The sequence below is a fragment of the Daphnia pulicaria genome, chromosome 7, assembly GCF_021234035.1.
Source record: "Daphnia pulicaria isolate SC F1-1A chromosome 7, SC_F0-13Bv2, whole genome shotgun sequence".
Classification (NCBI taxonomy): domain Eukaryota; kingdom Metazoa; phylum Arthropoda; class Branchiopoda; order Diplostraca; family Daphniidae; genus Daphnia; species Daphnia pulicaria.
Window position 1 is genome coordinate 2,347,873 of NC_060919.1, and position 27,359 is coordinate 2,375,231.

At 37.3% G+C, this 27,359-nt stretch overlaps 3 protein-coding genes across 3 annotated transcripts in view; 2 read left to right on the top strand and 1 right to left on the bottom strand.

The window, feature by feature from the left end:
* LOC124349621 (LIM homeobox transcription factor 1-alpha-like) overlaps positions 1-27,359 on the bottom strand; it is a 947,038-nt gene that overhangs the window by 449,121 nt on the left and 470,558 nt on the right. The gene's annotated exons all lie outside the window — the stretch shown is intronic.
* LOC124350099 (vegetative cell wall protein gp1-like) lies at positions 19,133-20,212 on the top strand (the record flags this gene model as incomplete). The annotated part of the gene is made up of 1 exon (XM_046801112.1): positions 19,133-20,212. A coding segment is annotated over one exon (1,080 nt), but the record flags the coding sequence as incomplete, so codon positions are not given.
* Positions 20,387-21,520, top strand: LOC124350060 (vegetative cell wall protein gp1-like; the record flags this gene model as incomplete). The annotated part of the gene is made up of 1 exon (XM_046801070.1): positions 20,387-21,520. A coding segment is annotated over one exon (1,134 nt), but the record flags the coding sequence as incomplete, so codon positions are not given.

A 27,359-nucleotide genomic window follows, 5' to 3' on the forward strand; every position in this document is an offset into this window, starting at 1 on the left:
TTGTTTTTTTGGTATTTCTTCAACACCAATGCAACTTGTCACATGTAGTGAGTTTTCTCTTAGAATTACTGTAAAATAGAGTATTCTACACTGATTCAACATGAAAAATACCAATACATGTGATAGGAAAGGTCTCCACCAAGATTTTGAAATATTTCATGCTAGATGTTTGGGACGTTTTTTTTGGTATTTCTTCAACACCAATGCAACCTTTCACATGTTCTGAGTTTCTTCTGATATATATTGTAAAATAGAGTATTCTTTACTTATTTAACACTAAGAATACTAAAACATGTGATAGGAAAGGTCTCCACCACGATTTTGAAATATTTCATGCTAGATGTTTGGGACGTTTTTTGGTATATCTTCAACACCAATGCAACCTGTCACATGTTCTGTGTTTCTTCTTATAATTATTTTAAAAAAGAGTATTCTATACTGATTCAACACGAAAAATACTAAAACATGTGATAGGAAAGGTCTCCAACACGATTTGGAAATATTTCAGGCTAGATGTTTGGGACGTTTTTTTTTGGTATTTCTTCAACACCAATGCAACCTGTCACATGTTCTGAGTTTCTTCTGATAATTATTGTAAAATAGAGTATTCTTTACTTATTTAACACAAAGAATACTTAAACATGTGATAGGAAAGGTCTCCACCACGATTTTGAAAAATTTCAGGCTAGATGTTATGGTTGTTTTTTTTTGGTATTTCTTCAACACCAATGCAACTTGTCACATATAATGAATTTTCTCTTATAATTATTGTAAAACAGAGTATTATACACTGATTCAACATAAAAAATACCATTATATATGATAGGAAAGGTCTCCACCACGATTTCGAAATATTTCAGGCTAGATGTTTGGGACGTTTTTTTGGTATTTCTTCAACACCAATGCAACCTGTCACATGTTCTGAGTTTATTCTGATAATTATTGTAAAATAGAATTTTCTTTACTAATTTAACACAAAGAATACTAAAACATGTGATAGGAAAGGTCTCCAACACGATTTGGAAATATTTCAGGCTAGATAATTGGGACGTTTTTTGGTATTTCTTCAACACCAATGCAACCTGTGACATATAATGAATTTTCTCTTATAATTATTGTAAAACAGAGTATTATACAATGATTCAACATGAATAATACCATTATATGTGATAGGAAAGGTTTCCACCACGATTTGGAAATATTTCAGGCTAGATGTTATGGTTGTTTTTTGGTATTTCTTCAACACCAATGCAACTTGTCACATGTTATGAGTTTTCTCTTAGAATTATTGTAAAATAGAGTATTCTACACTGATTCAACATGAAAAATACCAATACATGTGATAGGAAAGGTCTCCACCAAGATTTTGAAATATTTCATGCTAGATGTTTGGGACGTTTTTTTTGGTATTTCTTCAACACCAATGCAACCTTTCACATGTTCTGAGTTTCTTCTGATAATTATTGTAAAATAGAGTATTCTTTACTTATTTAACACTAAGAATACTAAAACATGTGATAGGAAAGGTCTCCACCACGATTTTGAAATATTTCATGCTAGATGTTTGGGACGTTTTTTGGTATATCTTCAACACCAATGCAACCTGTCACATGTTCTGTGTTTCTTCTTATAATTATTTTAAAATAGAGTATTCTATACTGATTCAACACGAAAAATACTAAAACATGTGATAGGAAAGGTCTCCAACACGATTTGGAAATATTTCAGGCTAGATGTTTGGGACGTTTTTTTTTGGTATTTCTTCAACACCAATGCAACCTGTCACATGTTCTGAGTTTCTTCTGATAATTATTGTAAAATAGAGTATTCTTTACTTATTTAACACAAAGAATACTAAAACATGTGATAGGAAAGGTCTCCACCACGATTTTGAAAAATTTCAGGCTAGATGTAATGGTTGTTTTTTTTTGGTTTTTCTTCAACACCAATGCAACTTGTCACATATAATGAATTTTCTCTTATAATTATTGTAAAACAGAGTATTATACACTGATTCAACATAAAAAATACCATTATATATGATAGGAAAGGTCTCCACCACGATTTCGAAATATTTCAGGCTAGATGTTTGGGACGTTTTTTTGGTATTTCTTCAACACCAATGCAACCTGTCACATGTTCTGAGTTTATTCTGATAATTATTGTAAAATAGAATTTTCTTTACTAATTTAACACAAAGAATACTAAAACATGTGATAGGAAAGGTCTCCACCACGATTTTGAAAAATTTCAGGCTAGATGTTTGGGACGTTTTTTTGGTATTTCTTCAACACCAATGCAACCTGTCACATGTTCTGTGTTTCTTCTTATAATTATTTAAAGATAGAGTATTCTATACTGATTAAACACAAAAAATACTAAAACATCTGATAGGAAAGGTCTCCAACACGAATTGGAAATATTTCAGGCTAGATAATTGGGACGTTTTTTGGTATTTCTTCAACACGAATGCAACCTGTCACATATAATGAATTTTCTCTTATAATTATTGTAAAACAGATTATTATACACTGATTCAACATGAAAAATACCATTATATGTGATAGGAAAGGTCTCCACCACGATTTGGTAATATTTCAGGCTAGATGTTATGGTTGTTTTTTTGGTATTTCTTCAACACCAATGCAACTTGTCACATGTAGTGAGTTTTCTCTTAGAATTACTGTAAAATAGAGTATTCTACACTGATTCAACATGAAAAATACCAATACATGTGATAGGAAAGGTCTCCACCAAGATTTTGAAATATTTCATGCTAGATGTTTGGGACGTTTTTTTTGGTATTTCTTCAACACCAATGCAACCTTTCACATGTTCTGAGTTTCTTCTGATATATATTGTAAAATAGAGTATTCTTTACTTATTTAACACTAAGAATACTAAAACATGTGATAGGAAAGGTCTCCACCACGATTTTGAAATATTTCATGCTAGATGTTTGGGACGTTTTTTGGTATATCTTCAACACCAATGCAACCTGTCACATGTTCTGTGTTTCTTCTTATAATTATTTTAAAAAAGAGTATTCTATACTGATTCAACACGAAAAATACTAAAACATGTGATAGGAAAGGTCTCCAACACGATTTGGAAATATTTCAGGCTAGATGTTTGGGACGTTTTTTTTTGGTATTTCTTCAACACCAATGCAACCTGTCACATGTTCTGAGTTTCTTCTGATAATTATTGTAAAATAGAGTATTCTTTACTTATTTAACACAAAGAATACTTAAACATGTGATAGGAAAGGTCTCCACCACGATTTTGAAAAATTTCAGGCTAGATGTTATGGTTGTTTTTTTTTGGTATTTCTTCAACACCAATGCAACTTGTCACATATAATGAATTTTCTCTTATAATTATTGTAAAACAGAGTATTATACACTGATTCAACATAAAAAATACCATTATATATGATAGGAAAGGTCTCCACCACGATTTCGAAATATTTCAGGCTAGATGTTTGGGACGTTTTTTTGGTATTTCTTCAACACCAATGCAACCTGTCACATGTTCTGAGTTTATTCTGATAATTATTGTAAAATAGAATTTTCTTTACTAATTTAACACAAAGAATACTAAAACATGTGATAGGAAAGGTCTCCAACACGATTTGGAAATATTTCAGGCTAGATAATTGGGACGTTTTTTGGTATTTCTTCAACACCAATGCAACCTGTGACATATAATGAATTTTCTCTTATAATTATTGTAAAACAGAGTATTATACAATGATTCAACATGAATAATACCATTATATGTGATAGGAAAGGTTTCCACCACGATTTGGAAATATTTCAGGCTAGATGTTATGGTTGTTTTTTGGTATTTCTTCAACACCAATGCAACTTGTCACATGTTATGAGTTTTCTCTTAGAATTATTGTAAAATAGAGTATTCTACACTGATTCAACATGAAAAATACCACTACATGTGATAGGAAAGGTCTCCACCAAGATTTTGAAATATTTCATGCTAGATGTTTGGGACGTTTTTTTTTTTGGTATTTCTTCAACACCAATGCAACCTTTCACATGTTCTGAGTTTCTTCTGATAATTATTGTAAAATATTTTATTCTTTACTTATTTAACATAAAGAATACTAAAACATGTGATAGGAAAGGTCTCCACCACGATTTTGAAATATTTCAGGCTAGATTTTATGGTTGTTTTTTTGGTATTTCTTCAACACCAATGCAACTTGTCACATGTAGTGAGTTTTCTCTTAGAATTATTGTAAAATAGAGTATTCTACACTGATTCAACATGAAAAATACCATTACATGTGATAGGAAAGGTCTCCACCACGATTTGGAAATATTTCAGGCTAGATGTTATGGTTTTTTTTTTGGTATTTCTTCAACACCAATGCAACTTGTCACATGTAGTGAGTTTTCTCTTAGAATTATTGTAAAATAAAGTATTCTACACTGATTCAACATGAAAAATACCATTACATGTGATAGGAAAGGTCTCCACCACGATTTCGAAATATTTCAGGCTAGATGTTATGGTTGTTTTTTTTTTGGTATTTCTTCAACACCAATGCAACTTGTCACATGTAGTGAGTTTTCTCTTAGAATTATTGTAAAATAGAGTATTCTACACTGATTCAACATGAAAAATACCATTACATGTGATAGGAAAAGTCTCCACCACGATTTGGAAATATTTCAGGCTAGATGTTTTGGTTGTTTTTTTTTGTATTTCTTCAACACCAATGCAACTTGTCACATGTAGTGAGTTTTCTCTTAGAATTATTGTAAAATAGAGTATTCTATACTGATTAAACATGAAAAATACCATTATATGTGATAGGAAAGGTCTCCACCAAGATTTCGAAATGCTTCAGGCTGGATGTTTGGGACGTTTTTTTTTGGTATTTCTTCAACACCAATGCAACCTGTCACATGTTCTGAGTTATCTCTTATAATTATTGTAAAATAGAGTATTCTTTACTTATTTAACACAAAGAATACTAAAACATGTGATAGAAAAGGTCTCCAACACGATTTGGAAATATTTCAGGCTAGATAATTGGGACGTTTTTGGTATTTCTTCAACACCAATGCAACCTGTACATTTAATGAATTTTATCTTATAATTATTGTAAAACAGAGTATTATACAATGATTCAACATGAATAATACCATTATATGTGATAGGAAAGGTTTCCACCACGATTTGGAAATATTTCAGGCTAGATGTTATGGTTGTTTTTTGGTATTTCTTCAACACCAATGCAACTTGTCACATGTTATGAGTTTTCTCTTTGAATTATTGTAAAATAGAGTATTCTACACTGATTCAACATGAAAAATACCACTACATGTGATAGGAAAAGTCTCCACCAAGATTTTGAAATATTTCATGCTAGATGTTTGGGACGTTTTTTTTTGGTATTTCTTCAACACCAATGCAACCTTTCACATGTTCTGAGTTTCTTCTGATAATTATTGTAAAATTTAGTATTCTTTACTTATTTAACATAAAGAATACTAAAACATGTGATAGGAAAGGTCTCCACCACGATTTTGAAATAGTTCAGGCTAGATTTTATGGTTGTTTTTTTGGTATTTCTTCAACACCAATGCAACTTGTCACATGTAGTGAGTTTTCTCTTAGAATTATTGTAAAAGAGAGTATTCTACACTGATTCAACATGAAAAATACCATTACATGTGATAGGAAAGGTCTCCACCACGATTTGGAAATATTTCAGGCTAGATGTTATGGTTGTTTTTTTTGGTATTTCTTCAACACCAATGCAACTTGTCACATGTAGTAAGTTTTCTCTTAGAATTATTGTAAAATAAAGTATTCTACACTGATTCAACTTGAAAAATACCATTACATGTGATAGAAAAGGTCTCCACCAAGATTTCGAATTGCTTCAGGCTAGATGTTTGGGACGTTTTTTTTGGTATTTCTTCAACACCAATGCAACCTGTCACATGTTCTGAGTTATCTCTTATAATTATTGTAAAATAGAGTATTCTTTACTTATTTAACACAAAGAATACTAAAACATGTGATAGAAAAGGTCTCCAACACGATTTGGAAATATTTCAGGCTAGATAATTGGGACGTTTTTTGGTATTTCTTCAACACCAATGCAACCTGTACATTTAATGAATTTTATCTTATAATTATTGTAAAACAGAGTATTATACAATGATTCAACATGAATAATACCATTATATGTGATAGGAAAGGTTTCCACCACGATTTGGAAATATTTCAGGCTAGATGTTATGGTTGTTTTTTGGTATTTCTTCAACACCAATGCAACTTGTCACATGTTATGAGTTTTCTCTTTGAATTATTGTAAAATAGAGTATTCTACACTGATTCAACATGAAAAATACCACTACATGTGATAGGAAAAGTCTCCACCAAGATTTTGAAATATTTCATGCTAGATGTTTGGGACGTTTTTTTTTGGTATTTCTTCAACACCAATGCAACCTTTCACATGTTCTGAGTTTCTTCTGATAATTATTGTAAAATTTAATATTCTTTACTTATTTAACATAAAGAATACTAAAACATGTGATAGGAAAGGTCTCCACCACGATTTTGAAATATTTCAGGCTAGATTTTATGGTTGTTTTTTTGGTATTTCTTCAACACCAATGCAACTTGTCACATGTAGTGAGTTTTCTCTTAGAATTATTGTAAAATAGAGTATTCTACACTGATTCAACATGAAAAATACCATTACATGTGATAGGAAAGGTCTCCACCACGATTTGGAAATATTTCAGGCTAGATGTTATGGTTGTTTTTTTTGGTATTTCTTCAACACCAATGCAACTTGTCACATGTAGTAAGTTTTCTCTTAGAATTATTGTAAAATAAAGTATTCTACACTGATTCAACATGAAAAATACCATTACATGTGATAGGAAAGGTCTCCACCACGATTTCGAAATATTTCAGGCTAGATGTTATGGTTGTTTTTTTTTTGGTATTTCTTCAACACCAATGCAACTTGTCTCATGTAGTGAGTTTTCTCTTAGAATTATTGTAAAATAGAGTATTCTACACTGATTCAACATGAAAAATACCATTACATGTGATAGGAAAGGTCTCCACCACGATTTCGAAATATTTCAGGCTAGATGTTATGGTTGTTTTTTTGGTATTTCTTCAACACCAATGCAACTTGTCACATGTTATGAGTTTTCACTTAGAATTATTGTAAAATAGAGTATTCTACACTGATTTAACATGAAAAATACCATTACATGTGATAGGAAAGGTCTCCACCACGATTTGGAAATATTTCAGGCTAGATGTTATGGTTGTTTTCTTGGTATTTCTTCAACACTAATGCAACTTTTCACATGTTATGAGTTTTCTCTTAGAATTATTGTAAAATAGAGAAATCTACACTGATTCAATATGACAAATAACATTACATGTGATAGGAAAGGTCTCCACCAAGATTTTGAAATATTTCATGCTAGATGTTTGGGACGTTTTTTTGGTATTTCTTCAACACCAATGCAACCCATCACATGTTCTGTGTTTCTTCTTATAATTATTTTAAAATAGAGTATTCTATACTGATTCAACACGAAAAATACTAAAACATGTGATAGGAAAGGTCTCCACCACGATTTTGAAATATTTCAGGCTAGATGTTTGGGACGTTTTTTGGTATTTCTTCAACACCAATGCAACCTGTACATTTAATGAATTTTATCTTATAATTATTGTAAAACAGAGTATTATACAATGATTCAACATGAATAATACCATTATATGTGATAGGAAAGGTCTCCACCACGATTTGGAAATATTTCAGGCTAGATGTTATGGTTGTTTTTTGGTATTTCTTCAACACCAATGCAACTTGTCACATGTTATGAGTTTTCTCTTAGAATTATTGTAAAATAGAGTATTCTACACTGATTCAACATGAAAAATACCACTACATGTGATAGGAAAGGTCTCCACCAAGATTTTGAAATATTTCATGCTAGATGTTTGGGACGTTTTTTTTTTGGTATTTCTTCAACACCAATGCAACCTTTCACATGTTCTGAGTTTCTTCTGATAATTATTGTAAAATATAGTATTCTTTACTTATTTAACACAAAGAATACTAAAACATGTGATAGGAAAGGTCTCCACCACGATTTTGAAATATTTCAGGCTAGATGTTATGGTTGTTTTTTTGGTATTTCTTCAACACCAATGCAACTTGTCACATGTAGTGAGTTTTCTCTTAGAATTATTGTAAAATAGAGTATTCTACACTGATTCAACATGAAAAATACCATTACATGTGATAGGAAAGGTCTCCACCACGATTTGGAAATATTTCAGGCTAGATGTTATGGTTGTTTTTTTTTGGTATTTCTTCAATACCAATGCAACTTCTCACATGTTATGAGTTTTCTCTTAGAATTATTGTAAAATAAAGTATTCTACACTGATTTAACATGAAAAATACCATTACATGTGATAGGAAAGGTCTCCACCACGATTTTGAAATATTTCATGCTAGATGTTTGGGACGTTTTTTGGTATTTCTTCAACACCAATGCAACCTGTCACATGTTATGATTTTTTTCTTATAATTATTGTAAAATAGAGTATTCTACACTGATTCAACATGAAAAATACCATTACATGTGATAGGAAAGGTCTCCACCAAGATTTTGAAATATTTCATGCAAGATGTTTGGGACGTTTTTTTGGTATTTCTTCAACACCAATGCAACTTGTCACATGTTCTGTGTTTCTTCTTATATAAGGTCTCCACCAAGATTTTGAAATATTTCATGCTAGATGTTTGGGACGTTTTTTTTGGTATTTCTTCAACACCAATGCAACCTGTCACATGTTCTGAGTTTCTTCTGATAATTATTGTAAAATAGAGTATTCTTTACTTATTTAACACAAAGAATACTAAAACATGTGATAGGAAAGGTCTCCACCACGATTTGGAAATATTTCAGGCTAGATGTTATGGTTGTTTTTTGGTATTTCTTCAACACCAATGCAACTTGTCACATGTTATGAGTTTTCTCTTAGAATTATTGTAAAATAGAGTATTCTACACTGATTCAACATGAAAAATACCATTATATGTGATAGGAAAGGTCTTCCCAACGATTTCAAAATATTTCAGGCTAGATGTTATGGTTTTTTTTTTGTACTTCTTCAACACCAATGCAACTTGTCACATGTAGTGAGTTTTCTCTTATAATTATTGTAAAATAGAGTATTTTACACTGATTCAACATGAAAGATACCATTACATGTGATAGGAAAGGTCTCCACCACGATTTCGAAATATTTCATGCTAGATGTTTGGGACGTTTTTTGGTATTTCTTCAACACCAATGCAACCTGTGACATATATTGAATTTTCTCTTATAATTATTGTAAAACAGAGTATTATACACTGATTCAACATGAAAAATACCATTATATGTGATAGGAAGGGTCTTCCCAACGATTTCGAAATATTTCAGGCTAGATGTTATGGTTGTTTTTTTGGTATTTCTTCAACACCAATGCAACTTGTCACATGTAGTGAGTTTTCTCTTAGAATTACTGTAAAATAGAGTATTCTACACTGATTCAACATGAAAAATACCAATACATGTGATAGGAAAGGTCTCCACCAAGATTTTGAAATATTTCATGCTAGATGTTTGGGACGTTTTTTTTGGTATTTCTTCAACACCAATGCAACCTGTCACATGTTCTGAGTTTCTTCTGATAATTATTGTAAAATAGAGTATTCTTTACTTATTTAACACAAAGAATACTAAAACATGTGATAGGAAAGGTCTCCACCACGATTTAAAAAAATTTCAGGCTAGATGTTATGGTTGTTTTTTTAGTATTTCTTCAACACCAATGCAACTTGTCTCATGTAGTGAGTTTTCTCTTAGAATTATTGTAAAAAATGGTATTCTACACTGATTCAACATGAAAAATACCAATACATGTGATAGGAAAGGTCTCCACCAAGATTTTGAAATATTTCATGCTAGATGTTTGGGACGTTTTTTTGGTATTTCTTCAACAACAATGCAACCTGTCACATATAATGAATTTTATCTTATAATTATTGTAAAACAGAGTATTACACACTTATTCAACATGAAAAATACCATTATATGTGATAGGAAAGGTCTCCACCAAGTTTTTGAAATTTTTCATGCTAGATGTTTGGGACGTTTTTTGGTATTTCTTCAACACCAATGCAACCTGTCACATGTTCTGTGTTTCAAGGGAGTGTCTATAATACGTAGAGAGGCCAATATTCCGTTACCCTATAGGATTTTTAAAGTTATTCATGTTTGAAAATCTTCTTTCATCATTTATTGTTGACATTTTCGTGTTACGATTTCATTACTTTCGGAGTGTGCCACGGTCGAAATCCGCGTAACCTAAACGAAAATTCAACTTTAAAACCTTCAAGGGAGTGTTCATAATACGTAGAGAGGCCAATATTCCATTACCCTTTAGGATTTTTAAAGTTATTCATGTTTGAAAATCTACTTTCATCAGTTATTGTTGACATTTTCGTGTTACGATTTCAATACTTTCGGAGTGTGCCACGGTCGAAATCCGCGTTACTTAAACGAAAATTCAACTTAAAAACCTTCAAGGGAGTGTCCATAATACGTAGAGAGGCCAATATTCCGTTACCCTATAGGATTTGAAAAGTTATTCATGTTTGAAAATCTACTTTCATCATTTATTGTTGACATTTTCGTGTTACGATTTAAATACTTTCGGAGTGTGCCACGGTCAAAATCCGCGTTACCCAAACGAAATTTCAACTTTAAAACATTCAAGGGAGTGTCCATAATACGTAGAGGGGCAAATATTCCATTACCCCATAGGATTTCAAAAGTTATTCATGTTTGAAAATCTACTTTCATCATTTTTTAATGACATTTTCGTGTTACGATTTCAAGATTTTCATAGTGTGCCATGGTCGAAATCCGCGTTACCCAAACGAAAATTCAACTTTAAAACCTTCAAGGGAGTGTCCATAATACGTAGAGAGGCCAATATTCCGTTACCCTATAGGATTTGAAAAGTTATTCATGTTTGAAAATCTTTTTTCATCATTTATTGTTGACATTTTCGTGTTACGATTTAAATACTTTCGGAGTGTGCCACGGTCAAAATCCGCGTTACCTAAACGAAAATTCAACTTTAAAACATTCAAGGGAGTGTCCATAATACGTAGAGGGGCAAATATTCCATTACCCTATAGGATTTCAAAAGTTATTCATGTTTGAAAATCTACTTTCATCATTTTTTAATGACATTTTCGTGTTACGATTTCAAGATTTTCATAGTAAGCCATGGTCGAAATCCGCGTTACCCAAACGAAAATTCAACTTTAAAACCTTCAAGGGAGTGTCCATAATACGTAGAGAGGCCAATATTTCGTTACCCTATAGGATTTGAAATGTTATTCATGTTTGAAAATCTACTTTCATCATTTATTGTTGACATTTTCGTGTTACGATTTAAATACTTTCGGAGTGTGCCACGGTCTAAATCCGCGTTACCCAAACGAAAATTCAACTTTAAAACATTCAAGGGAGTGTCCATAATACGTAGAGGGGCAAATATTCCATTACCCCATTAGAATTTCAAAAGTTATTCATGTTTGAAAATCTACTTTCATCAGTTATTGTTGACATTTTCGTGTTACGATTTCAATACTTTCGGAGTGTGCCACGGTCGAAATCCGCGTTACTTAAACGAAAATTCAACTTAAAAACCTTCAAGAGAGTGTCCATAATACGTAGAGAGGCCAATATTCCGTTACCCTATAGGATTTGAAAAGTTATTCATGTTTGAAAATCTACTTTCATCATTTATTGTTGACATTTTCGTGTTACGATTTAAATACTTTCGGAGTGTGCCACGGTCAAAATCCGCGTTACCCAAACGAAAATTCAACTTTAAAACCTTCAAGGGAGTGTTCATAATACGTAGAGAGGCCAATATTCCATTACCCTTTAGGATTTTTAAAGTTATTCATGTTTGAAAATCTACTTTCATCAGTTATTGTTGACATTTTCGTGTTACGATTTCAATACTTTCGGAGTGTGCCACGGTCGAAATCCGCGTTACTTAAACGAAAATTCAACTAAAAACCTTCAAGGGAGTGTCCATAATACGTAGAGAGGCCAATATTCCGTTACCCTATAGGATTTGAAAAGTTATTCATGTTTGAAAATCTTTTTTCATCATTTATTGTTGACATTTTCGTGTTACGATTTAAATACTTTCGGAGTGTGCCACGGTCAAAATCCGCGTTACCTAAACGAAAATTCAACTTTAAAACATTCAAGGGAGTGTCCATAATACGTAGAGGGGCAAATATTCCATTACCCCATAGGATTTCAAAAGTTATTCATGTTTGAAAATCTACTTTCATCATTTTTTAATGACATTTTCGTGTTACGATTTCAAGATTTTCATAGTAAGCCATGGTCGAAATCCGCGTTACCCAAACGAAAATTCAACTTTAAAACCTTCAAGGGAGTGTCCATAATACGTAGAGAGGCCAATATTCCGTTACCCTATAGGATTTGAAAAGTTATTCATGTTTGAAAATCTACTTTCATCATTTATTGTTGACATTTTCGTGTTACGATTTAAATACTTTCGGAGTGTGCCACGGTCAAAATCCGCGTTACCCAAACGAAAATTCAACTTTAAAACCTTCAAGGGAGTGTTCATAATACGTAGAGAGGCCAATATTCCATTACCCTTTAGGATTTTTAAAGTTATTCATGTTTGAAAATCTACTTTCATCAGTTATTGTTGACATTTTCGTGTTACGATTTCAATACTTTCGGAGTGTGCCACGGTCGAAATCCGCGTTACTTAAACGAAAATTCAACTAAAAACCTTCAAGGGAGTGTCCATAATACGTAGAGAGGCCAATATTCCGTTACCCTATAGGATTTGAAAAGTTATTCATGTTTGAAAATCTTTTTTCATCATTTATTGTTGACATTTTCGTGTTACGATTTAAATACTTTCGGAGTGTGCCACGGTCAAAATCCGCGTTACCTAAACGAAAATTCAACTTTAAAACATTCAAGGGAGTGTCCATAATACGTAGAGGGGCAAATATTCCATTACCCCATAGGATTTCAAAAGTTATTCATGTTTGAAAATCTACTTTCATCATTTTTTAATGACATTTTCGTGTTACGATTTCAAGATTTTCATAGTTGGCCATGGTCGAAATCCGCGTTACCCAAACGAAAATTCAACTTTAAAACCTTCAAGGGAGTGTCCATAATACGTAGAGAGGCCAATATTCCGTTACCCTATAGGATTTGAAAAGTTATTCATGTTTGAAAATCTACTTTCATCATTTATTGTTGACATTTTCGTGTTACGATTTCAATACTTTCGGAGTGTGCCACGGTCGAAATCCGCGTTACCTAAACGAAAATTCAACTTTAAAACCTTCAAGGGAGTGTTCAAAATACGTAGAGAGGCCAATATTTCATTACCCTATAGGATTTTTAAAGTTATTCCTGTTTGAAAATCTACTTTCATCATTTATTGTTGACATTTTCGTGTTACGATTTCAATACTTTCGGAGTGTGCCACGGTCGAAATCCGCGTTACCCAAACAAAAATTCAACTTAAAAACCTTCAAGGGAGTGTCCATAATACGTAGAGAGGCCAATATTCCGTTACCCTATAGGATTTGAAAAGTTATTCATGTTTGAAAATCTACTTTCATCATTTATTGTTGACATTTTCGTGTTACGATTTAAATACTTTCGGAGTGTGCCACGGTCAAAATCCGCGTTACCCAAACGAAAATTCAACTTTAAAACCTTCAAGGGAGTGTTCATAATACGTAGAGAGGCCAATATTCCATTACCCTTTAGGATTTTTAAAGTTATTCATGTTTGAAAATCTACTTTCATCAGTTATTGTTGACATTTTCGTGTTACGATTTCAATACTTTCGGAGTGTGCCACGGTCGAAATCCGCGTTACTTAAACGAAAATTCAACTAAAAACCTTCAAGGGAGTGTCCATAATACGTAGAGAGGCCAATATTCCGTTACCCTATAGGATTTGAAAAGTTATTCATGTTTGAAAATCTTTTTTCATCATTTATTGTTGACATTTTCGTGTTACGATTTAAATACTTTCGGAGTGTGCCACGGTCAAAATCCGCGTTACCTAAACGAAAATTCAACTTTAAAACATTCAAGGGAGTGTCCATAATACGTAGAGGGGCAAATATTCCATTACCCCATAGGATTTCAAAAGTTATTCATGTTTGAAAATCTACTTTCATCATTTTTTAATGACATTTTCGTGTTACGATTTCAAGATTTTCATAGTTGGCCATGGTCGAAATCCGCGTTACCCAAACGAAAATTCAACTTTAAAACCTTCAAGGGAGTGTCCATAATACGTAGAGAGGCCAATATTCCGTTACCCTATAGGATTTGAAAAGTTATTCATGTTTGAAAATCTACTTTCATCATTTATTGTTGACATTTTCGTGTTACGATTTAAATACTTTCGGAGTGTGCCACGGTCAAAATCCGCGTTACCCAAACGAAAATTCAACTTTAAAACCTTCAAGGGAGTGTTCATAATACGTAGAGAGGCCAATATTCCATTACCCTTTAGGATTTTTAAAGTTATTCATGTTTGAAAATCTACTTTCATCAGTTATTGTTGACATTTTCGTGTTACGATTTCAATACTTTCGGAGTGTGCCACGGTCGAAATCCGCGTTACTTAAACGAAAATTCAACTAAAAACCTTCAAGGGAGTGTCCATAATACGTAGAGAGGCCAATATTCCGTTACCCTATAGGATTTGAAAAGTTATTCATGTTTGAAAATCTTTTTTCATCATTTATTGTTGACATTTTCGTGTTACGATTTAAATACTTTCGGAGTGTGCCACGGTCAAAATCCGCGTTACCTAAACGAAAATTCAACTTTAAAACATTCAAGGGAGTGTCCATAATACGTAGAGGGGCAAATATTCCATTACCCCATAGGATTTCAAAAGTTATTCATGTTTGAAAATCTACTTTCATCATTTTTTAATGACATTTTCGTGTTACGATTTCAAGATTTTCATAGTTGGCCATGGTCGAAATCCGCGTTACCCAAACGAAAATTCAACTTTAAAACCTTCAAGGGAGTGTCCATAATACGTAGAGAGGCCAATATTCCGTTACCCTATAGGATTTGAAAAGTTATTCATGTTTGAAAATCTACTTTCATCATTTATTGTTGACATTTTCGTGTTACGATTTCAATACTTTCGGAGTGTGCCACGGTCGAAATCCGCGTTACCTAAACGAAAATTCAACTTTAAAACCTTCAAGGGAGTGTTCAAAATACGTAGAGAGGCCAATATTTCATTACCCTATAGGATTTTTAAAGTTATTCCTGTTTGAAAATCTACTTTCATCATTTATTGTTGACATTTTCGTGTTACGATTTCAATACTTTCGGAGTGTGCCACGGTCGAAATCCGCGTTACCCAAACAAAAATTCAACTTAAAAACCTTCAAGGGAGTGTCCATAATACGTAGAGAGGCCAATATTCCGTTACCCTATAGGATTTGAAAAGTTATTCATGTTTGAAAATCTACTTTCATCATTTATTGTTGACATTTTCGTGTTACGATTTAAATACTTTCGGAGTGTGCCACGGTCGAAATCCGCGTTACCTAAACGAAAATTCAACTTTAAAACATTCAAGGGAGTGTCCATAATACGTAGAGGGGCCAATATTCCATTACCCCATAGGATTTCAAAAGTTATTCATGTTTGAAAATCTACTTTCATCATTTTTTAATGACATTTTCGTGTTACGATTTCAAGATTTTCATAGTGTGCCATGGTCGAAATCCGCGTTACCCAAACGAAAATTCAACTTTAAAACCTTCAAGGGAGTGTCCATAATACGTAGAGAGGCCAATATTCCGTTACCCTATAGGATTTGAAAAGTTATTCATGTTTGAAAATCTTTTTTCATCATTTATTGTTGACATTTTCGTGTTACGATTTAAATACTTTCGGAGTGTGCCACGGTCAAAATCCGCGTTACCTAAACGAAAATTCAACTTTAAAACATTCAAGGGAGTGTCCATAATACGTAGAGGGGCAAATATTCCATTACCCCATAGGATTTCAAAAGTTATTCATGTTTGAAAATCTACTTTCATCATTTTTTAATGACATTTTCGTGTTACGATTTCAAGATTTTCATAGTAAGCCATGGTCGAAATCCGCGTTACCCAAACGAAAATTCAACTTTAAAACCTTCAAGGGAGTGTCCATAATACGTAGAGAGACCAATATTCCGTTACCCTATAGGATTTGAAAAGTTATTCATGTTTGAAAATCTACTTTCATCATTTATTGTTGACATTTTCGTGTTACGATTTCAATACTTTCGGAGTGTGCCACGGTCGAAATCCGCGTTACCTAAACGAAAATTCAACTTTAAAACCTTCAAGGGAGTGTTCAAAATACGTAGAGAGGCCAATATTTCATTACCCTATAGGATTTTTAAAGTTATTTCTGTTTGAAAATCTACTTTCATCATTTATTGTTGACATTTTCGTGTTACGATTTCAATACTTTCGGAGTGTGCCACGGTCGAAATCCACGTTACCCAAACAAAAATCCAACTTAAAAACCTTCAAGGGAGTGTCCATAATACGTAGAGAGGCCAATATTCCGTTACCCTATAGGATTTGAAAAGTTATTCATATTTGAAAATCTACTTTCATCATTTATTGTTGACATTTTCGTGTTACGATTTAAATACTTTCGGAGTGTGCCACGGTCGAAATCCGCGTTACCTAAACGAAAATTCAACTTTAAAACATTCAAGGGAGTGTCCATAATACGTAGAGAGGCAAATATTCCATTACCCCATAGGATTTCAAAATTTATTCATGTTTGCAAATCTACTTTCATCATTTTTTGTTGACATTTTCGTGTTACGATTTCAAGATTTTCATAGTGTGCCACGGTCAAAATCCGCGTTACCTAAACGAAAATTCAACTTTAAAACATTCAAGGGAGTGTCCATAATACGTAGAGGGGCAAATATTCCATTACCCCATTAGAATTTCAAAAGTTATTCATGTTTGAAAATCTACTTTCATCATTTTTTGTTGACATTTTCGTGTAACGATTTCAAGATTTTCATAGTGTGCCATGGTCGAAATCCGCGTTACCCAAACGAAAATTCAACTTTAAAACCTTCAAGGGAGTGTCCATAATACGTAGAGAGGCAAATATTCCATTACCCTATAGGATTTTTAAAGTTATTCATGTTTGAAAATCTACTTTCATCATTTATTGTTGACATTTTCGTGTTACGATTTCAATATTTTCGGAGTGTGCCACGGTCGAAATCCGCGTTACCTAAACGAAAATTCAACTTTAAAACCCTCAAGGGAGTGTTTATAATACGTAGAGAGACCAATATTCCATTACCCTATAGGATTTTTAAAGTTATTCATGTTTGAAAATCTACTTTCATCATTTATTGTTGACATTTTTGTGTTACGATTTCAATACTTTCGGAGTGTGCCACGGTCGAAATCCGCGTTATCCAAACGAAAATTCAACTTAAAAACCTTCAAGGGAGTGTCCATAATACGTAGAGAGGCCAATATTCCGTTACCCTTTAGGATTTGAAAAGTTATGCATGTTTGAAAATCTACTTTCATCATTTATTGTTGACATTTTCGTGTTACGATTTAAATACTTTCGGAGTGTGCCACGGTCGAAATCCGCGTTACCCAAACGAAAATTCAACTTAAAAACCTTTAAGGGAGTGTCCATAATACGTAGAGAGGCCAATATTCCGTTACCCTATAGGATTTGAAAAGTTATTCATGTTTGAAAATCTACTTTCATCATTTTTGTTGACATTTTCGTGTTATGATTTCAAGATTTTCATAGTGTGCCACGGTCGAAATCCGCGTTACCTAAACGAAAATTCAACTTTAAAACATTCAAGAGAGTGTCCATAATACGTAGAGGGGCAAATATTCCATTACCCCATAGGATTTCAAAAGTTATTCATGTTTGAAAATCTACTTTCATCATTTTTTGTTGACATTGTCGTGTTACGATTTCAAGATTTTCATAGTGTGCCATGGTCGAAATCCGCGTTACCCAAACAAAAATTCAACTTTAAAACCTTCAAGGGAGTGTCCATAATACGTAGAGAGGCAAATATTCCATTACCCTATAGGATTTTTAAAGTTATTCATGTTTGAAAATCTACTTTCATCATTTATTGTTGACATTTTCGTGTTACGATTTCAATACTTTCGGAGTGTGCCACGGTCGAAATCCGCGTTACCTAAACGAAAATTCAACTTTAAAACCTTCAAGGGAGTGTTCATAATACGTAGAGAGGCCAATATTCCATTACCCTATAGGATTTTTAAAGTTATTCATGTTAGAAAATCTACTTTCATCATTTATTGTTGACATTTTCGTGTTACGATTTCAATATTTTCGGAGTATGCCACGGTCGAAATCCGCGTTACCCAAACGAAAATTCAACTTAAAATCCTTCAAGGGAGTGTCCATAATACGTAGAGAGGCCAATATTCCGTTACCCTATAGGATTTGAAAAGTTATTCATGTTTGAAAATCTACTTTCATCATTTATTGTTGACATTTTCGTGTTACGATTTCAATACTTTAGAAGTGTGCCACGGTCGATATCCACGTTACCCAAACGAAAATTCAACTTTAAAACCTTCAAGGGAGTGTCCATAATACGTAGAGAGGCAAATATTCCATTACCCTATAGGATTTTAAAAGTTATTCATGTTTGAAAATCTACTTTCATCTTTTATTGTTGACATTTTCGTGTTACGATTTCAATACTTTCGGAGTGTGCCATGGTCTAAATCCGCGTTACTTAAACGAAAATTCAACTTTAAAACCTTCAAGGGAGTGTCTATAATACGTAGAGGGGCAAATATTCCATTACCTGAGCCTGAGCCTGAGCCTGAGCCTGAGCCTGAGCCTGAGCCTGAGCCTGAGCCTGAGCCTGAGCCTGAGCCTGAGCCTGAGCCTGAGCCTGAGCCTGAGCCTGAGCCTGAGCCTGAGCCTGAGCCTGAGCCTGAGCCTGAGCCTGAGCCTGAGCCTGAGCCTGAGCCTGAGCCTGAGCCTGAGCCTGAGCCTGAGCCTGAGCCTGAGCCTGAGCCTGAGCCTGAGCCTGAGCCTGAGCCTGAGCCTGAGCCTGAGCCTGAGCCTGAGCCTGAGCCTGAGCCTGAGCCTGAGCCTGAGCCTGAGCCTGAGCCTGAGCCTGAGCCTGAGCCTGAGCCTGAGCCTGAGCCTGAGCCTGAGCCTGAGCCTGAGCCTGAGCCTGAGCCTGAGCCTGAGCCTGAGCCTGAGCCTGAGCCTGAGCCTGAGCCTGAGCCTGAGCCTGAGCCTGAGCCTGAGCCTGAGCCTGAGCCTGAGCCTGAGCCTGAGCCTGAGCCTGAGCCTGAGCCTGAGCCTGAGCCTGAGCCTGAGCCTGAGCCTGAGCCTGAGCCTGAGCCTGAGCCTGAGCCTGAGCCTGAGCCTGAGCCTGAGCCTGAGCCTGAGCCTGAGCCTGAGCCTGAGCCTGAGCCTGAGCCTGAGCCTGAGCCTGAGCCTGAGCCTGAGCCTGAGCCTGAGCCTGAGCCTGAGCCTGAGCCTGAGCCTGAGCCTGAGCCTGAGCCTGAGCCTGAGCCTGAGCCTGAGCCTGAGCCTGAGCCTGAGCCTGAGCCTGAGCCTGAGCCTGAGCCTGAGCCTGAGCCTGAGCCTGAGCCTGAGCCTGAGCCTGAGCCTGAGCCTGAGCCTGAGCCTGAGCCTGAGCCTGAGCCTGAGCCTGAGCCTGAGCCTGAGCCTGAGCCTGAGCCTGAGCCTGAGCCTGAGCCTGAGCCTGAGCCTGAGCCTGAGCCTGAGCCTGAGCCTGAGCCTGAGCCTGAGCCTGAGCCTGAGCCTGAGCCTGAGCCTGAGCCTGAGCCTGAGCCTGAGCCTGAGCCTGAGCCTGAGCCTGAGCCTGAGCCTGAGCCTGAGCCTGAGCCTGAGCCTGAGCCTGAGCCTGAGCCTGAGCCTGAGCCTGAGCCTGAGCCTGAGCCTGAGCCTGAGCCTGAGCCTGAGCCTGAGCCTGAGCCTGAGCCTGAGCCTGAGCCTGAGCCTGAGCCTGAGCCTGAGCCTGAGCCTGAGCCTGAGCCTGAGCCTGAGCCTGAGCCTGAGCCTGAGCCTGAGCCTGAGCCTGAGCCTGAGCCTGAGCCTGAGCCTGAGCCTGAGCCTGAGCCTGAGCCTGAGCCTGAGCCTGAGCCTGAGCCTGAGCCTGAGCCTGAGCCTGAGCCTGAGCCTGAGCCTGAGCCTGAGCCTGAGCCTGAGCCTGAGCCTGAGCCTGAGCCTGAGCCTGAGCCTGAGCCTGAGCCTGAGCCTGAGCCTGAGCCTGAGCCTGAGCCTGAGCCTGAGCCTGAGCCTGAGCCTGAGCCTGAGCCTGAGCCTGAGCCTGAGCCTGAGCCTGAGCCTGAGCCTGAGCCTGAGCCTGAGCCTGAGCCTGAGCCTGAGCCTGAGCCTGAGCCTGAGCCTGAGCCTGAGCCTGAGCCTGAGCCTGAGCCTGAGCCTGAGCCTGAGCCTGAGCCTGAGCCTGAGCCTGAGCCTGAGCCTGAGCCTGAGCCTGAGCCTGAGCCTGAGCCTGAGCCTGAGCCTGAGCCTGAGCCTGAGCCTGAGCCTGAGCCTGAGCCTGAGCCTGAGCCTGAGCCTGAGCCTGAGCCTGAGCCTGAGCCTGAGCCTGAGCCTGAGCCTGAGCCTGAGCCTGAGCCTGAGCCTGAGCCTGAGCCTGAGCCTGAGCCTGAGCCTGAGCCTGAGCCTGAGCCTGAGCCTGAGCCTGAGCCTGAGCCTGAGCCTGAGCCTGAGCCTGAGCCTGAGCCTGAGCCTGAGCCTGAGCCTGAGCCTGAGCCTGAGCCTGAGCCTGAGCCTGAGCCTGAGCCTGAGCCTGAGCCTGAGCCTGAGCCTGAGCCTGAGCCTGAGCCTGAGCCTGAGCCTGAGCCTGAGCCTGAGCCTGAGCCTGAGCCTGAGCCTGAGCCTGAGCCTGAGCCTGAGCCTGAGCCTGAGCCTGAGCCTGAGCCTGAGCCTGAGCCTGAGCCTGAGCCTGAGCCTGAGCCTGAGCCTGAGCCTGAGCCTGAGCCTGAGCCTGAGCCTGAGCCTGAGCCTGAGCCTGAGCCTGAGCCTGAGCCTGAGCCTGAGCCTGAGCCTGAGCCTGAGCCTGAGCCTGAGCCTGAGCCTGAGCCTGAGCCTGAGCCTGAGCCTGAGCCTGAGCCTGAGCCTGAGCCTGAGCCTGAGCCTGAGCCTGAGCCTGAGCCTGAGCCTGAGCCTGAGCCTGAGCCTGAGCCTGAGCCTGAGCCTGAGCCTGAGCCTGAGCCTGAGCCTGAGCCTGAGCCTGAGCCTGAGCCTGAGCCTGAGCCTGAGCCTGAGCCTGAGCCTGAGCCTGAGCCTGAGCCTGAGCCTGAGCCTGTTCCTGAGCTTTCATCAATTTTAAATGACGATTCTTATTGTTTTACAAGTTTAAACAGTTTCCTTGTTACAGGATATGTTAATTGATGCCCAATACACTATTTCTAGTCTTTAAAATCAATGAATCTATTAAGACATGCATGAAGGAAAAGAAATAGAAATATAGGTTGATAGAAAATCTTCCAGGAATTGAAAATCACCACTTCAATGAAATTGAAATGACGATTCTGATTGTTTTAAAAATTTACAGGGTTTCCTTGTTACAGGATATGTTAATCGATGTCCAATACACTATTTCAAGTCTTAAAAATCAATGAATCTATTAAGGCATTCATGAAGGAAAATAAATAGAAATAAGGGCCCTTTAAGAATTTTCAAATCGTGCTGGATACATTTGCCATCTTTTATAAAGGTAATTATCATTCTGAATTGGTGTGTACTACCCTATTCTACAATAAAACAACTAGATAACACTTTATAAGTCACAGGTGGCATTGATGTTGAAGAACAACCAAAAATTATTCTAAAAAGTTTACCGTAAAATATTTTCAAATCGTGCTGGATACCTTTCCTATCTTTTATAAAGGTAATTATAATCCTGAATGGGTGTGGAATACTTTATTTTACAATAAAACAACAAGTAACTCTTTATAAGTCATAGGTTGCATCAGCGTTAAAGAAAAACCAAAAATACTGCTCAAAACTTTACCCTAACAATTTTCAAATCGTGCTGGATACCGTGCTGAGCCTAAGCCTGAGCCTCTTGAAACTTTTGAAATTTATTTTGGTTTTTGGATATTTAAAACCTAGGTAATAGAGGATAGTCCCTTGAATCTTTTGAGTTTTAGTTTTTATTATGGTGTTGAGTATTTAGCCTGTGGTGTGACCGTAAAGTCTTGAAATCACAAAAATGATGGCAGAAAAACTTCAAATGCTCATAACTTTTGAAATTTATTTTGGTGTTTGGATATTTAAAACCTAGGTAATAGAGGACTGTCCCTTGAATCTTTTGAGTTTTAGTTTTTATTATGGTGTTGAGTATTTAGCCTGTGGTGTGACCGTTAAGTATTGAAATCACAAAAATGATGACAGAAAAAGCTTCAAATGCTCATAACTTTTGAAATTTATTTTGGTTTTTGGATATTTAAAAGCTAGGTAATAGAGGACAATCCCTTGAATCTTTTGAGACTTAGTTTTTATTTTGGTGTTTAGTTTTAAGCCTGTGGTGTGACCGTAAAGTCTTGAAATCACAAAAATGATGACAGAAAAAATTTCAAATGCTCATAACTTTTGAAATTTATTTTGGTTTTTGGATATTAAAAAACCTAGGTAATAGAGGACAGTCCCTTGAATCTTTTGAGTTTTAGCTTTTATTATGGTGTTGAGTATTAAGCCTGTGGTGTGACCGTAAAGTCTTGAAATCACAAAAATAATGCAGAAGAAACTTTAAATGCTCATAACTTTTAAAATTTATTTTGGTGTTTGGATATTTAAAACCTAGGTAAAAGAGGACAGTCCCTTGAATCTTTTGAGTTTGAACAGAACAGAACAGAACATAATAGAACAGAACAGAACAGAACAGAACAGCACAGAACCGCACAGAACAGAACAGAACAGAACAGAACAGCATAGCAGAGCACAGTACAGAACAGAAAAGAAAAGAAGAAAACAGAACAGACAAGAACAGAACAGAACAGCACATAACCGAACAGCAAAGCACAGCATAGCACAGTACAAAACAGCACAGAACAGACAAAACAGCACAGTACAGTACAACACAGCACAAAACAGAACAGAAAAGCACAGCACAGCACAGAAAAGAACAGAACAGAAAGAACAGAACAGAACAGAACAGAACAGAACAGAACAGAACAGAACAGAACAGAACAGAACAGAACAGAACAGAACAGAACAGAACAGAACAGAACAGAACAGAACAGAACAGAACAGAACAGAACAGAACAGAACAGAACAGAACAGAACAGAACAGAACAGAACAGAACAGAACAGAACAGAACAGAACAGAACAGAACAGAACAGAACAGAACAGAACAGAACAGAACAGAACAGAACAGAACAGAACAGAACAGAACAGAACAGAACAGAACAGAACAGAACAGAACAGAACAGAACAGAACAGAACAGAACAGAACAGAACAGAACAGAACAGAACAGAACAGAACAGAACAGAACAGAACAGAACAGCACAGAACAGCACAGAACAGCACAGAACAGCACAGAACAGAACAGAACAGAAGAGCACAGCACAGCACAGCACACAACACAACAGCACAGCACAGCACAGAACAGCACAGCACAGCACAGAACAGAACAGAACAGAACAGAACAGAACAGAACAGCACAGAACAGCACAGAACAGCACAGAACAGCACAGAACAGAACAGAACAGAAGAGCACAGCACAGCACAGCACAGAACAGAACAGAACAGAACAGACAAGAACAGAACAGAACAACACAGAACAGAGCAGAACAGAACAGAACAGAACAGAACAGAACAGAACAGAACAGAACAGAACAGAACAGAACAGAACAGAACAGAACAGAACAGAACAGAACAGAACAGAACAGAACAGAACAGCACAGCACTGCACTGCACAGAACAGCAGAGAACAGCACAGAACAGAACAGCACAGAACAGAACAGAACAGAACAGAACAGAACAGAACAGAACAGAACAGAACAGAACAGAACAGAACAGAACAGAACAGAACAGAACAGAACAGAACAGAACAGAACAGAACAGAACAGAACAAAACGGAACAACACAGAACAGAACAGAACAGAACAGAACAGAACAGAACAGAACAGAACAGAACAGAACAGCACAGAACAGCACAGCACAAAACAGAAAAGAACACAACACAACACAACACAACAGCACAGCACAGCACAGAACAGAACAGAACAGAACAGAACAGAACAGAACAGAACAGAACAGAACAGAACAGAACAGAACAGAACAGAACAGAACAGAACAGAACAGAACAGAACAGAACAGAACAGAACAGAACAGAACAGAACAGAACAGAACAGCACATAACAGCACAGCACAGCACAAAACAGAAAAGAACACAACAGAACAGAACAGAACAGAACAGAACAGAACAGAACAGAACAGAACAGAACAGAACAGCACAGCACTGCACTGCACAGAACAGCAGAGAACAGCACAGAACAGAACAGCACAGAACAGAACAGAACAGAACAGAACAGAACAGAACAGAACAGAACAGAACAGAACAGAACGGAACGGAACAGAACAGAACAGAACAGCACAGCACAGAACAGAACAGAACAGCACAGCATAGCACAGAACAGCACAGAACAGAACAGAACAGAACAGAACAGAACAGCACAGCATAGCACAGAACAGCACAGAACAGAACAGAAGAGAACAGAAGATAACAGCAAAGATTAGAACATAACAGAATAGAACAGAAAAGAGCAGAACAGAACAGAACAGAACAGAACAGCACAGCAAAGCACAGAACAGCACAGAATAGCACAGAACAGAACAGAACAGAACAGAACAGAACAGAACGGAACAGAACAGAACAGCACAGAACAGAACAGAAGATAACAGCACAGATTAGAACATAACAGAACAGAACAGAAAAGAGCAGAACAGAACAGAAAAGAACAGCACAGAACAGAACAGAAGATAACAGCACAGATTAGAACATAACAGAACAGAACAGAAAAGAGCAGAACAGAACAGAAAAGAACAGAACAGTCAGATCTCAGATCTCAGATCTCAGATCTCAGATCTCAGATCTCAGATCTCAGATCTCAGATCTCAGATCTCGGATCTCAGTTCTTGGATCTCAGTTCTCAGATCTCAGATCTCAGATCTCAGTTCTCAGATCTCAGATCTCAGATCTCAGATCTCAGATCTCAGATCTCAGATCCCAGTTCTTGGATCTCAGTTCTCAGATCTCAGATCTCAGATCTCAGTTCTCAGATCTCAGATCTCGGATCTCAGTTCTTGGATCTCAGTTCTCGGTTCTCAGATCTCAGTTCTCAGTTCTCAGTTCTCAGTTCTCAGTTCTCAGTTCTCAGTTCTCAGTTCTCAGTTCTCAGTTCTCAGTTCTCAGTTCTCAGTTCTCAGTTCTCAGTTCTCAGTTCTCAGTTCTCGGTTCTCAGATCTCAGTTCTCAGTTCTCAGTTCTCAGTTCTCAGTTCTCAGTTCTCAGTTCTCAGTTCTCAGTTCTCAGTTCTCAGTTCTCAGTTCTCAGTTCTCAGTTCTCAGTTCTCAGTTCTCAGTTCTCAGTTCTCAGTTCTCAGATCTCAGATCTCAGTTCTCAGATCTCAGTTCTTGGATCTCAGTTCTTGGATCTCAGATCTCAGTTCTCAGTTCTCAGTTCTCAGATCTCAGATCTCAGATCTCAGTTCTCAGATCTCAGATCTCAGATCTCAGATCTCAGATCTCAGATCCCAGTTCTCAGATCTCAGTTCTCAGATCTCAGTTCTCAGTTCTCAGTTCTCAGTTCTCAGTTCTCAGTTCTCAGATCTCAGATCTCAGATCTAAGATCTCGGTTCTAAGATCTAAGTTCTCAGATCTCAGTTCTTGGATCTCAGATCTCAGATCTCAGATCTCAGATCTCAGATCTCAGATCTCAGATCTCAGATCTCAGATCTCAGATCTCAGATCTCAGATCTCAGATCTCAGATCTCAGATCTCAGATCTCAGATCTCAGATCTCAGATCTCAGATCTCAGTTCTCAGATCTCGGATCTCAGTTCTGGGATCTCAGTTCTCGGTTCTCAGATCTCAGTTCTCAGTTCTCAGTTCTCAGTTCTCAGTTCTCAGTTCTCAGATCTCAGATCTCAGTTCTCAGATCTCGGATCTCAGTTCTTGGATCTCAGATCTCAGATCTCAGATCTCAGATCTCGGATCTCAGTTCTTGGATCTCAGTTCTCAGATCTCAGATCTCAGTTCTCAGATCTAAGATCTCGGTTCTAAGATCTAAGTTCTCAGATCTCAGTTCTCAGATCTCAGTTCTCAGATCTCGGTTCTCAGATCTCAGTTCTCAGATCTCAGTTCTCAGATCTCAGATCTCAGATCTCAGATCTCAGATCTCAGATCTCAGATCTCAGATCTCAGATCTCAGATCTCAGATCTCAGATCTCAGATCTCAGATCTCAGATCTCAGATCTCAGATCTCAGATCTCAGATCTCAGATCTCAGATCTCAGATCTCAGTTCTCAGATCTCAGATCTCAGATCCCAGTTCTTGGATCTCAGTTCTCGGTTCTCAGATCTCAGTTCTCAGATCTCAGTTCTTGGATCTAAGATCTCAGATCTCAGATCTCAGATCTCAGATCTCAAATCTCAGATCTCAGATCTCAGATCTCAGATCTCAGATCTCAGATCTCAGATCTCAGATCTCAGATCTCAGATCTCAGATCTCAGATCTCAGATCTCAGTTCTCAGTTCTCAGTTCTCAGATCTCAGATCTCAGTTCTCAGATCTCAGTTCTTGAATCTCAGTTCTTGGATCTCAGATCTCAGATCTCAGTTCTCAGTTCTCAGTTCTCAGATCTCAGATCTCAGTTCTCAGATCTCAGATCTCAGATCTCAGATCCCAGTTCTAAGATCTCAGTTCTCAGATCTCAGTTCTCAGTTCTCAGTTCTCAGATCTCAGATCTCAGATCTCAGATCTAAGATCTCGGTTCTAAGATCTAAGTTCTCAGATATCAGTTCTCAGATCTCAGATCTCAGATCTCAGATCTCAGATCTCAGATCTCAGATCTCAGATCTCAGTTCTCAGAT